Source organism: Sphaerodactylus townsendi, linkage group LG01 (assembly GCF_021028975.2).
Source record: "Sphaerodactylus townsendi isolate TG3544 linkage group LG01, MPM_Stown_v2.3, whole genome shotgun sequence".
Classification (NCBI taxonomy): Eukaryota; Metazoa; Chordata; class Lepidosauria; order Squamata; family Sphaerodactylidae; genus Sphaerodactylus; species Sphaerodactylus townsendi.
Window position 1 is genome coordinate 122,436,160 of NC_059425.1, and position 14,670 is coordinate 122,450,829.

A 14,670-nucleotide genomic window follows, 5' to 3' on the forward strand; every position below is an offset into this window, starting at 1 on the left:
CTACTCTGAAAAGCTAAAAAATCAGTTTTCACCAAACGAAACAGCAAACATGTGGAAAACTCTCAAAAATATCACCGGTTACAGCAAACCACCTTCCCAAGCTGAAGGGAATCAGCAATTGGCAGACGACCTGAATGTGTTCTACTGTAGGTTTGAAAATAATCTACAGTCACCTTTCTCCACAACCTCTATTTCAGATGCACCAACAATAGCCAAACTTCCTGCAACTGCACCCATTTCATTGGGTTTACAACCCCTGGTGATCTCAGAAAAGGAAGTGCAAGATCTATTTCACAGACAGAAGCCTGGAAAAGCACCAGGCCCAGACAAGATAACACCTTCTTGCTTAAAAGTCTGTGCTGTCCAACTGTCCCCCATCTTTACCCAAATCTTCAACAAATCACTAGAGATGTGCTATGTTCCTTCCTGCTTCAAACACTCCACTATCGTCCCAGTGCTGAAGAAGCCTTCCATCAAGGAACTGAACGACTACAGACCAGTTGCTCTAACATCTGTAGTTATGAAAACTTTTGAAAGGCTGGTGATGTACCATTTGAAAACCATCACGGATCCACTGTTGGACCCCTTGCAATTTGCATACCAAGCAAATAGATCGACAGATGATGCTGTTAATGTGGCTTTGCACTATATCCTACAGCATCTTGAATCGCCAAAGACCTATGCAAGGGTCCTCTTTGTTGACTTTAGTTCAGCATTCAATACTATCATACCGGACATTCTTCTAACCAAACTAAATCAGCTAGCAGTACCTGAGCATATTTGTAAGTGGATCACAAGCTTCCTAACAGATAGGAAACAGCAGGTGAGGCTAGGAAAAATTACATCAGACACCTGTAAAATGAGCACAGGGGCCCCCCAAGGCTGTGTACTTTCACCACTTCTCTTCTCTCTGTATACCAATGACTGCATCTCAAACGATCCATCTGAAGTTTGCAGATGATACAACAGTGATTGGTCTCATTCGAGACAACGATGAAACCGCATACAGACGGGAGGTTGAACAACTAGCCTCGTGGTGCCACTGGAACAATCTAGAACTGAACACACTTAAAACCGTAGAAATGGTGGTAGATTTCAGGAGAAACCCTCCCATCCTACCTCCTCTCACAATACTAGACAACACAGTATCAACAGTAGAGACCTTTAAATTTCTAGGCTCCATCATATCTCATGACCTAAAATGGTCACCTAACATGAAAAATGTCATCAAAAAAGCACAACAAAGAATGTTCTTTCTGCGCCAACTCAGGAAGCTCAAACTGCCCAAGGAGCTGCTGATACAGTTCTACAGAGGAATCATTGAGTCTGTCATCTGCACCTCTATAACTGTGTGGTTTGGTTCTGCAACCCAACAAGATCTACACAGACTTCAGAGAATAATCAGAACTGCAGAAAAAACAATTGCTGCTAACCTGCCTTCCATTGAGGACCTGTATACTGCACGGGTCAAAAAAAGGGCTGTGAAAATATTTACTGACCCCTCGCATCCTGGTCATAAACTGTTTCAACTCTTACTCTCTAAACGTCGCTACAGAGCACTGCACACCAAGACAACTAGACAGAAGAACAGTTTTTTCCCGAATGCCATCACTCTGTTAAACAAATAATTTCCTCGATAATGTTAAACTATTTATTATACATTTATTATATAATTACTGCACTACTTTTTTCATCATTCCTATTACCCATCTCCTCCCATTTATGACTGTATGACTATAGCCTGTGCTGACATTTCATTTCATTTCATTTTATTTTATGATTTTACATTTTATGGTTTCGTTACTATTGATTGTTTCCTGATTGCTTATTAGATCTATATGACAATCATTAAGTGTTGTACTTTATGATTCTTGACAAATGTATTTTTCTTTTATGTACATTGAGAGCATATGCACCGGAGACAAATTCCTTGTGTGTCCAATCACACTTGGCCAATAAAGATTCTATTCTATTCTATTCTATTCTGTTCTATTTTAGTAACAGGTTCCCATGGTGGTGGGATTCAAACTGTGGTGTAGCGCCAATGGGGCTGGGCGGGGCATGATGGGGGCGTGGTCAGGCATTTCAGGGGAGGGGCATTCCTGGGCGGGACTGTGGCAAGGACGCAGCCGCTGCACCGGTCCTTGGGCAGGAAATGAATGCATGCAGGCGCAGGCTGCCACGCACGCTGGTGCACCTCCTGCTGGACTGCTTCAAGTTCTGTGTGCTACTGGTGAGAGGAGGGACATAACTAAGGCAAAAATCACATGGCAAAATCACCAATTAGTAACCCCCTCTTGGCACACACAAATAATTAGTAACCTACTCTCGGGAACCTTTGAGAACTTGCTGGATCCCACCTCTGTGTGGGGACGATTTTGCACCCCCCACACACACACACATGGGGACCATCCCCTCCTCCCGCTGACTTGAACAAGCTGAGAGTGTCGAGGAGTGCAAAATCGCCCCTCACACGGCACACCCCTCCTCCCCCACGCTGACCCAGGAGCCGAGTTGGCGCAGGGGAGGAGACGTGTGGGGGATGATTTTGCGCCCCCATGTGACTGGATGGCATGCGCCTGGGGACATGTTACCCCACACGTCCCTGTGGCCGCTCCACCCCTGGGGTCAACTCTGAGACACTTAGCAGGTCAGGGAAAGATCATTGGGATATCTGGAAAGGAAGGAGGATTAAAATACTGCTTTTTGCTTGCTTTCTTGCTTGCTTAGGAGCTACTTGCTTTAGTGTGTAATTGTGCCTCATTTATTCATGCACATTTATCACTCTTTGCTTGTAATTTTCCCCCTTCATGATAAGAGTTCTGTGAAGTATTTAAGATTATTTTGTAGTACTTCATGAAAATAATATTGATTTCATTTTGGGAGTGAAAAGCAGTATCTTCCTTCACCACACACTGGCCCATGTGGAATGGGCCACTGTGGGTGGAGGGGAGATATTTAAATATATTGGTGCTTGTGTTAGCCTTCTGCATTTAGTTTCCAATTTATTTTCAGATGGTTGGACTTTTTAAAATAGTTGGTGAGGTTAAGGGGTTTTATTTAAGGTTTTGTACTGATAATGACATGGATGCCTGTAAACATGTTTTCTAGAAACGAAACTGGTTGTACTTAAAATAGTTCACTGTTCACTGTGAATAGTCAGAGGTTATACAAGTGGCAGTTACTTGTCCTGCAAAAACCTACACACATAGAGACACACATAAATTCCAGTTTTTAGCATAAAGAAACTGTAGTACGGTTTCTGAAACACCAATTTGTTGAGAATATAGTAGCTAGCAATTAGTGTGTCTTGTTTGTGAAATAAAAATACTGAAGTACTTTAGAAGCATTGCGTTTAGGAAGGCAGTGCGTTTCCAATAAAGAGTTTAATAGGAGATTCAGATGGACGAGGGAGTGAACAGAATTAAACAGTAATTTATGGGTCAAATGACTGCCACAAAAGCAGAGTTCTTGATTCAACAAGTGGAGGAATGTTAAACATAAAGACTTGTTAGTTTCTGTCTTATTACATTCTCAGCACACAATCAAAGAAGCTGCTTTGGGAGGCTGGACTTTCTGAGGATCTGAGAAGTTGAGTCTTTTACCTGTTTCTCTGATCTCTGATTGGGTGAAACTGTTGCTAAGCTCACCTCTTTGCTCCTGGCAAGTTAGAAAGTTATGTGTGACCTGTTTGAGCTGCTTTCTGCTGCTTTCTCAGTTCTGTCTCCTTCTCTTTCTTCCCTTTGTTCTTTTACAGACAGTATGGTGATTTTTCCTTTCTAATTTGCTGTAGGTCCAACTGTTTATTATTATTGTATTTGCTTTATATCATCAAAAAGAATCTTAAATACTTCAGCCAGTTACCTTTTTCCCATTAACTTTCTTGACTGAGCTTTGATGAAGATTACATTTAATCTGTGATATAAAGTGAGTTGATCTTTTTCAGAAATAGTTTTTGGCATTCAGAAACTCAAGTGACCTGAGGAAACATATATTTTCTATTGCAGTACATGGAAGAGTATTTCCCTGATCCAGAGGATTTACATTCCATTGGGAAATATCACCTGAAATCCAACTAAATACCTTCATTACTTGACTTTTAGGATGGCGTGGGATTGTGAATCAATGTAAATTTTATTAGTAACAGGCCTATGGTTATGGTTCAAGATTTTACAAATAGTGGGCTGTATTCCTCCTGGGAATACTGAAAGTTTCTAAATCCATGACCGTTGCTAGCTGTTATTGCAGCAGGGAGAAGAGCAGGAGCTGGGAGAGATGGGAATGGGACTGCTAAGCGGACTTGCAGGCCTCAAGCTCATGAGCCTTGGGTCTCTACTCTGTACATTCCTACAGAAGTTACTACTTCTTTCCTGCATCTCACAGTGCACAAATCAGCTCTTATACTTGTTATAGGAATGCAGTCTAAGCAAGCAGCGAGTATCTGTGGGGTTGGGGTTTTTTTTTGGAAATGTAAATCTTGTTTCTATGCTGCTTGCAAATGCTTCTGGGCCTACAGTACATCACCCCCCCCCCCCGCTGACATTTCCTTGTCATTTTGACTCTTCTTTCTACATGGCAAGTATCCACTCTCTGGGGGAGATGGGGGTGTTAAGGGGGAAGAGTGAGTGTTGTAATGTTGAAATGAACTAATAGTCTTTCTCTCTAAGACTTCTAAGTGAACAATAAAGAGATAAAGAATATTAAAGACCTGGTGTGCTGACTGAACTTCAACGATTGTATTACCATAGCTTCTGTGGAAATTCCTGCAGGTGTTGCAGGCAAATGGCAGGGAGAGAGAAGCCAACAAGCTAGAGAATATGGCATCACTAGGCCAGGAGAAGAGCAGCTCAATAATAGTGCAAGAAAATCTCAGCCTGTCTTGTTAGCCTTAAACACAGCACGCAACACATGCTTGTATCAGATGGGGATCCGCAGTTGGAAAAGAATGATTGTGTACCTGCCTACTCGTTCATATGAAACACAAAGGAAATCAAGAATATCCGGATCGCATGATTAGAATGGCCCAAGTGGAGAGAGAAGGTCTGTCTCTTCATTGTTGTCCTTGAGAGGATATCGTTTCATGTCACGGAGGGCGAGACCTCCGCTCCCACCAGCTAAGTGAAAATCCTTTCTGCCTCCTCCGGAATGGTGGCTATCACAGTTGCTCCATTGCCCCTGCAAACACACGGGGCTCCTCGGGGTGGCTGCGTGCTCGGAGCTCGTCTCCCGATAGTTTGCTTCGCCCCACCCGCCCAGAGCCGCCGCCTCTTCGCCATTGGTGGGCAGCCACCCAGGGGTGGGCTCTGCGGGGCTTGTTGTTTTTGCTGTGTTCGGGACTCTCCGCCTTCCCCGCGGTTGTTTTCTTAGTGCTGCCCTGCGGCTGCCCAGCTCCGTGCAGAGAGGAGGCTGCTGCGAGGCACGAGGAAGAGGTCGCGCGCGCTGGACTCGGCGGCTCCTCCTGGGGGCGAGCATGAAGCTGGCCAGCGCAGCCCCCCAGCACCGCGGGTATGCAGCCCTGCAGGGCTTCCCGTGCAACCGCTGCGGGAGCCAGCGCCGCAAGGTAAAGGGTTGGGGCCAAGGATTGGGACCTCCTGAGTGTGGCTGGCTTTTCAAGACACGTCTGTCCGGAGAGGCATTATTTCTTTTGCTTGTGTAATGCTCCCCGGGAAGGCTGCGCTGCTCACAGTGAAAGGCGCCCCGTTTCTATCCTGAACCCATTAAGGACAGCTGCTGTGGGTCATTTCAGTCACCCAGTTGCTCGCTTTTAATTCTGGCTACTTTCTTGCAAATCGAAGCGATGTTGTAAAACTCAAAGCAGTAGTATTAATGGACTTTCTGGGAAGTGTGTGTGTGTGTTTTGTGTGGCTTGCCCAGTTGGTGCTTGTCAAGTTTCTAGGAATGATCAGTGCCCTTTTGCACATTGCAAATAACTGCAGATGTGTTTATAAAAACAAGTGATAAGATTTGTTTTTGTCAACTCCTTCTTGGTTGCTCTGCTGAAGAGCACATTGGTTCAGAACAGATAAATGTAATACTTACCTTTAAAAACAGCGGAGTGCACATCAAAATCGAAGTCAAAGCACTGTAGACCAGATTAATTCTCTGAGTATAATGTCTTAAAGTGTTGACAGAATTGTGTTCCCTCCCTGAAAACTTATTGCAGTTATAACTTTTTTTTAATGTTCATATTCCAAAGTAGACGGCAAGGGCATGATACTAATTTTTCAAATCCCAGACACCTTGTTCTGTGACCATTCCTCAATGCATGAAAAATATTGGTCATTTCTCTAGTCCTGTGTAAACTGCCTTTAGAGAATACCGAAGGATAGTTTCAGTGCTTGCCTTGTATTGTAGGTGGTATTGTAACATAACTGGGATACTGTGGACAAGTCTTGGTAAATGTGTTCCTAGAGAAGTTAACCATCGAGCTTCGTGTTTAATCACAAAGTTGTTTCTCTCATTGAGGCTCGAAGATCAGCAAGACTCAAAAGACACATCGTAAATTGATAGTAGTCCAGATGAATAGACTTCTAATAAGACCAATGTTGGTCAGTACAAGGTGACATCAAATGAGCAGTAGACTAGTATTACTGACATTTGAAAGAGTATATTATATTAGCTACAATTCAGAATATTTGCATAGTGAAGAGCAGGATAATACATGCAGCAAACTGGTAACAAACTGGTACTACACAATGGTGCAGTAGCATGTAAAAATTAATGTTTGTGTCTCGGGCAACCCCATCCAAACAGTAAGGTGGGCGACTGCAGCACCATAACATTGCTGCCCCACCATTCCTGGAGAGGCTTCCCAGTAATGCAAGGAGGCTTGCAAAACCAAACAGCCTCCCCACTGCCAAGAAACCTCTATGGGGCTGAATAGACTTACATGACTGTCTGAATTTCCTGCCACTGGCATAACCCACCAATTGGCCAGTAGGAAGCTGACTAATGTTATCTCCTCCCGGGCCATGTCATGTCCCTGAACTGCCCTGCTGCACTGGTGGCAGGGACACTGGGACGCTGGTGCAGCATCTCATGCCGCTCTCCAGTGCAGGAAAGGCTTGGGGCAGCTCCATGCTGGCTATTTTGCCTCTCCACCGGGATATGTGTCCCAGTGAGGGCAAGCGCAAGGGTGCGCCTCTCCCACAAAACCCCCCCCCCCCCCCCCGGACGGGGTCTCAATCTCTCATCTCCTGCCTTTTTATTCCTGAGGAATATTGTGATTAAGAGTGTTTTGTAAAAGAATTCAAAATTGTGTGTAAGTTATATGTAATATCTATTTGAATTATACTAATATGCTGTTGTGGCAATGCACTTCTAAAAACAGACCAGTCTGATTAGTAGTTGCATATAGTGGGGATATTTTAAAATTATACACAATGTAGAAGAGCAGTAGTTTTTGCTTAGTTTCTATAATGTTTCTCGTCAAGAGATCATGTATCGAATGTAAAATGGTAGTCAAGAAAATAATATCCTAAAGCTGTACAAATGAGTCATGATTATGGTTTTTTATAGTATGTAGACTTATGCCATTGGTAGGAGAAAAACTTCTGTCCAATAAAAGAGATCTCATGGACCACCTAATTCTTCCATCACAATGAGGAACTCCCCCTTTTGTATGTAAAGTAACTATTAGATATTCCAGTGCTTAAAACTCATAAGTCATTTCACCAAGACGAGGTTTCCCTTGACAACACTGTAGTTATTGTCCCAAACAGAAATGAAAACATGAAATCTAGTTTTGAGTATCAGCTTGTGTAACTTGTCAGAATAACCTGGAATGGGATACCAGTTCTTGCATTAAATAATGACTGGTATCTGGCATCAGCACTGCCATGATCAGTGAGTTATTGTCTTCAAGTGACATTTGAGAGAGGCATGGAAGTTGGGACATGTAACTAAGTAAGAGATTCAGTAGTGTGGTTTTGAAACTGCAGATTATTCCTGTCCTGAAATGTGAGAAGAGAATTGGAGAAGCTACTAAATCAGCTACTGTACACCTATACACTTTTCATGTGAAGTTAAGCAAAAAATCAGTTTAAATTTTTAAAAAATCTTACTTAAAACTATTTTTTACAAATTTTAATTTTCAAGTAGAGCTTATTTTTTTGTCAACAAGGTTAAATCTGATAAGTGTTTATATACTAAACAGCCAACAAAACAGGATAAGTTAGAAGGTTAGATTAAATATTTAAAAGTTTTCATTGGGCCTGAAAGGTATAAGGAGAATGGTGGTCAGCTTTCCTAATTCTGTTAGCCTGGATGACCAAAACACCCAGGAAGGGGGGAAGGGTTGTAGAGGCAGAGCACAGACCTTGTCTGTGGACAATCCTAGGTACAGCTCAGGCGTCTTTAGTTAAAAGACCATTAGTAGCAGTGTGATGAAAAACTTGTCCTGTACCGTGGTCTTTGGGAAGTGACTACCAGTCAGTATATTTAGCTTGGACTCTGTCTATTCCAAAGCAGGCTTATATATTCATAATTAGAATCAGTGCACGTTATGAATCACAAAGATTAGCTTTTGTAACATTTATTATTTGTTCATAGACATATTTTAAAATTTAGATGCTTTAATAGTAATAAAACTTGTGAATAAAAGTCTTGCTGAATTGAGAGTTCCTTTTTAGAAGGCATTTATTTCTGTGCAACATTTTTGTTCTACTTTTCAGAACAAATATTTTTATGCTGCCTTTCTACCCAGTCAGGGTACACAAGGCAGCAAACATAAGAAACATTAAAATAATTAAAAGTACCATTAAATTATTTTAAAATGCAATTAAAATGTATGAACAAACAACTCTAGAAGAGGAACCAGTAACTATTACTAGGGATATGTCAGACGAAACAAAAAGTCTTCAGCTGCTGGTGAAAGGGGAACACAGATAAATCTCCCTGGGAGGAAGTTTCAGAGCTCTGATGCCATGACAGAGGAGGCTCTTTCTTGAGTTGGCTTCCATTAGGTTCAGATGGTGTAGGTAACATGGGAGGGGAGGGGACGGGCCCAGGAAGCCACTGTTACCAAGATGATAAGCAGAGAGAGAGATGATGCTGGAAGGCAGAGATTGATTAAGAGAGGGAGTACTAATTTTAATACATCTATCACCCCTCCTAGTCTGCCTTCCACCCAGCAATATTTTGCAATGCCTGTCAGTAGGCCTACTGCTCTAGTGGTGCTACTGTTGAATGCCATGTCAGCCCAGAATAAAACATCTCTCATTCATGAATCCAGGATGGGGGAGTTGACCTGGCATGTATTACTGAAACCTGAAAGGGGAAGCTGGGAAGACCTGATCTTGCCCAGCTTTGCCCCCCCTCCCCCAATTTACTCAGTAAAACAGTGTTCTATATCGGTAGGGAGGGGACAGGGAGTCATTGTAATCCATAAAACTTCCATCCCTCTTGTCAGGTGGCCTGTCTATGTGGCGGCTGGATTTGAGGGTTTGTTCTTGCTGTTGGGCCACAGAGATATAACAGATTTGCTGCTGGAATATCATCCACCGTATTGCCCACAGCTTCTCTGTCTGAGCTGGCCGAGGTGGTCTCAGATGTGGTATCAGAAGCCCCTGCCACAGTGTTGCTGGTGGATTCCAGTATTCATTCTGAGACTAGACTCACTGAGCCAGCTCAGCTTTTTATGGCCTTTATTACAACTATTGGGTTGTCTCAATTTGTGACTGACCTAACATGCAGCAGGACATACCCTTGATTTAGTCTTTGCCACAGGTTGTAGTAGACATCCATTAATAGAATGGCTGATGATAAACCTGTTATCATGGACCAACCATTTCCTGGTAAGATTTGGATTTGAAGTGACAATCTACCCCCCGCCCCCCCGCTGCCCCGGAGGAGGGAGACTCATTGAGATGGTCTGCCCTTGGAAACTTTTGGAAACTGAATGGTTCCTGAATGGTCTGGGAAATTTTCCAGCTGGTATGGATGGCATTTGTGTCAAGGCTTTGGTCTCTCTCTCTCTGGAATGGTGAGATGAACAGGACAATTGACATGGTTGCTCTCAAATGCTGTCACCTTACCTGTAGAATCCGTAAAACTCCTTGATAGTCTATGGAGTCTGGTCTATGAAACAGGAAGGTCTTCAACTAGAGCATAGGTGGCATAAATCCTGCTGTGAGGCTGACCAAACACAAGTTAGAGCGCATTATCATGCCTATCCGGTGGTGATGGCAAAAAGATGGTGGGGGGTTTCTCCACCACCATTGCATCCTTAAGTAGTCCTCCAGCAGAACTTTTCCGTATAGTGAATGGACTTGTAAGATCAACCCCACGGAGACAAGGGCAGTGGCCAGATAAATGACTGCTGTGAGAACTTTGCAAGACACTTTCAGGGCAGAGTCACTCAGATCTGCATGGAATTGGATAACACCATTGGTCCAAAGGAGTCATCCATAGATTATTTTGGATCTGTCTCCGTTAATGAGACCTGATAAGCTTCCAGTGGTTCCACTGACTCTCAAGGAGATGGTGGTGTGTCCCCTTCTTAAGGGATCTTCCTTAGATTCTGAAGATCTAAACAACTGTTCTATTGCTAAACAACTATTGCTAACGTACCCTTTTTAGCCAAGATATTAGAGAGGGTTGTGACTGTACAACTGCAGGCATGCTTGGAAGAATCTGATTATCTAGACTCATTTCAATCTGGGTTCAGACCGGGTAATGAAACTGAAGGTACCTTGGTTGCTTTGAATGATGACCTTTGCTAATAGAGAGATCAGGGCAATGCGGCCCTGTTGTCCTGGATCTCTTGGTGACTTCTGATATTATTGACCATGGAATCTGGGAGTTGGGGGCACTGCTTTATTATTATTCCACTCCAAGACCAGTACTGTATAGTGGTCATGGAAGACTCTTGCTTAACACCATGGTTACTCACTTGTGGGGTCCCTTGGGAGTTGATTTTGTCTCCTATGCTTTTTAACATCTATATCAGGGGTAGGGAACCTGCGGCTCTCCAGATGTTCAGGAACTACAATTCCCATCAGCCCCTACCAGCATGGCCAATTGGCCATGCTGACAGAGGCTGATGGGAATTGTAGTTCCTGAACATCTGGAGAGCCGCAGGTTCCCTACCCCTGATCTATATGAAGTCATAAGGGCTAGTTCTCCAGCTATAGCCCCTTGTGGGCTGAGATGATTTGGCTACAGTAAACCATGCTCTGTTAATCTTGAAGACCGTTCAGAAACTGCAGCTGGTGCAGAATGCGGCAGCAAGACTCCTTACAGGTACTACTAGCCGGATACACATCACACCTGTCTTAGAAGAACTCCACCGGCCACCAATTCACTACTGAGCCCAATTTAAGGTGTTATCTTTGATTATACATCAAAGGCCTAAAGTGCTTGGGCCACAAATATCTAAAGGAATGCCTTCTCTCATATTGACCTGCCCGTGCCTTAGGATGAGCCAATTAAGCCTTTCTGGTTAAAGTACAATTAGAGCTCCATGAAATAATTTTACAAGGTTGGGAACTGAGACAAAAAAGGCTCCCTACCCGAGACAAAAAAGGCTCCCTACCCGAGATAGGACTTTCTTCATGGTGGCTCCGAGTCTATGGAACAATCTCCCCCCTGAGGCACATCAAACATCTTCTTTACAAACATTTAGAAAATTAGTAAAGATGCACCTTTGGTTGGAGATGGCTTGGCCTTTCTGGTAATACCATGAAGTTTAAAACAGGTTTTATGAATTTTAATAGGTTTTATAAAGTTTAAACACATTTTATTGTTACAGGTTGTAATTGTTTTTAGGTTATTGGATTTTATGACCCACCCTGAGACCTTTGGGTATAGCATGGGATAAAAATACAAAAAAAAAATACGAATGATGATTCTGCATGCCCACACTGCATACTAACATACTGTCTGCCCACACTGTTTAGGGCACTTATGGATTCCAGATGTTTTCAGGGAATCTGGTTTTGGGCATTCACGCCCTGTACTCTTTTCTTATCTTATATCCTATTTTTCCTTTCAAGATTAAAGTACAACTGGACCTCCATAAGATAATGGTACAAGGTTGGAATCTTTAATCAGTAAGGTGACCAAACTTATAATGCATCTCATCTACTTTGCTGTTTTAGGTAGATAATAGATAACAATGAACTTTCAAATTATTTTTTAAAAAGATGTAACCTTCCATTTAACTTTAGGACATGCTTGAATTTGGGTGAGCCTCGGAAGGAAAAATCAAGTTTGCAGTGTTGACCTACGGGTATGCATCCTTCCTGCTCATATTTGGTCACCACATAGAAACTGTCATGGTCTTTGTTGACTAACTCTGGAGAATTTACTTTAGGTGAGAAGGTGATTTTTAAGGTTTTTGGTGATCAGAACAAGTCGGTTAAAAGCTACAACATTCAACACCAAAAGAGGAATAAGGAACCAGTGAAAACCTCAAAACATTTCTAGTTGTTCACAATTTAGATTTAAATTTTAAGTTGTAGATCATGAGTAGCCAACTTCTTTAGCAGGGAGCTGGGCTTCTTTCTGACTGCACCTTGGAGAGTTCTCAGCTGAGATGATATTGTCAGGCTTTGAGAAAACTGTGCAATGTGTGTGTAGAAATGCTTTGTGTTTTTTTTTTGATACAGTGGCGCCATACAAAAATGAGAATGCTGGAAGCTCCTCTACCAGTTCTGCTGCAAACACTACTTTTCTAGCCCACCTAGAATATCCATCCATCATCTCTCCCTATGGAGGTTTCTTTACAAAAATCATGATAATTATATCAGCGTTTATTATACTTAAGCAGTCTTCAAAGAAAGAAAGAAAGCTCCCACTCTGTGGCCAGTTTCTGAGACAGAGCCTTGCAGATGTGATTTTATGGGGGAGGAGAGTTTATTTTGAGTTTAACCCATCCTTGCACACACTGACATACCCTCCCCCAGAACATTAATCACATTTGGGGGTAAATTACTGGCCTGTTACCTCATTCCCTGTGTATTCACCATAAGCAATTATAAGATTTTCTGTTTGCTAAGCAGAAAAATACTTGCCTTTTTAGGGTGGACAGGCAGTGTAGGAATATCTTTAAGAACAAATTATATTCCGTGTTTGTGTGATAAGTAGTATTTGTGGGGGTGAGGTGGGGGGCACTGTTACATGAAGAAGAGGGAAAAAAGGCTGGAGATAATTTGACGGGGTTTTCCTCCATAAAACCCCATGCCATGTTTTGTCTGAATGGCTCAAAGTCCGTTTCTTTTCCATGCCAGACTGAACTGAGATTTGTGTAATGTTACCTATATTTTATTTATTTATTTATATATTAAATTTTTAAACCGCCCACCCCCAAAGGGCTCTGGGTGGTGTACACCAGGCCAAACAATATTACACACAGTAGCCGAAAAAAACATTACACATCATAAAATAACTTAGATTAAGCTAAAAACAGTTTACAAAATTCATAAAACCTAGCAGCATCAAAACAGTAAAACAGTACTACAAATTATAAGAGTAAGAGTATGGCATCGGGTGAATATAATAGATATTTAGCCATCCTTGTTCTTCATGATACCTTTAGAGACTGCTTCCTGAACCAATGGATTATACTAAAAAATTGTGTTAGGAAATTAGAGCATATACTTCATCTTTATATTTAGTCAGTAGGCTTGAATTACATGTTGAACTAGTAAAGAAATGTGACCCTTAGGGTAAAGAAAAGCAGCTGTAAAAAGATAATTGGACTGGTTTGGTTTTAATCGTAAGGTGCTCAGAAACTTTGACTCAGGTGGAGTTGGTACAGCGTTGGGCAATTTGATGTCTCTCTGGTTTGGTTCCCAGTCAGGGGTACATCATTTAAAGAATTCATTTGTTGGAGAAACATAAGTGAACTACATGATACTTTTCCTTGGGTTGTATCAACAAGGGGATTCCATAATTCTGGATCACACAATGATTCAGATCAACATGGCAGCATGCAGGAGGAGGGGCTTAAGCCTTTGCCTTCCTGCACCATTTTCCTGACCTGAAATGGTCCCACGAGAGCTGCTGTTTGCTCTGTTAGGGTTACCCACTTTTCCCCATTGGTACATGTTACGTCAAAACCCAACTGGGGAACACAGTGTATCGTGTAGCTGTGCTCTGAGTCACTTCCCACTTTTTGTATACAATTCCACTCCTAGATCTTGCTAAGTGAAAAGCCTGTTTTTCTGGTTTGTAGTGTACTCTGGATTTGCACAGTGATGATTGGCTGGCTGATTGATTGTCAGTTAATGCTATCATCTTCTATCTGATAGCATTTTTCAAGAGAGAAAAGCATTGAAGCACCAGACCAGTAATTAAGAAGATCATCACACAAGGGGTGGGAGGTGGGAGCCCTAGTAGGTGGCATTGTCTTTTCACTTCTCCCATATGCATCAGGTGACAGTCCCTCTTTAAATTTAAAAACTGGGTATGTCTCCCTTGAAGAAGTAGAGCATCCATTCCCATTTACAAGTGTTCAGCCTTACAGCAAGATTGTGATCTGTGCAGGAAAAGTGTAGAGGAATGAAATATTTATACTCTTTAAATAATGCAAACTAAATAAATACATTGCTTGTGATGTGTAAATTCTTCATCTCAGCTTCTTATGAGATTGTAATGAAACTATAAAATATTAAGTGTATTTCTGTAATGAATGTTTTGTGACAGCAACTTAAACTATCAATATTTTGC

General features: G+C 42.2%; 1 protein-coding gene across 4 annotated transcripts in view; it reads left to right on the forward strand.

Annotated features, from left to right (window-relative positions):
- The window catches only part of SESN1 (sestrin 1), a 69,442-nt gene that overhangs the window by 29,904 nt on the left and 24,868 nt on the right, over nucleotides 1-14,670 (forward strand). For 2 of the 4 annotated variants that reach the window (XM_048493097.1, XM_048493106.1), the window contains exon 1: nucleotides 5,349-5,560. The exons of the other annotated variants lie outside the window; for them this stretch is intronic. In XM_048493097.1, coding sequence (XP_048349054.1) covers nucleotides 5,471-5,560 — 90 coding nt within the window. In that variant the 5' untranslated portion in view covers nucleotides 5,349-5,470. Of the gene's footprint in view, nucleotides 1-5,348; nucleotides 5,561-14,670 lie in introns of those variants that run through there. 4 annotated transcript variants of the gene reach the window in all.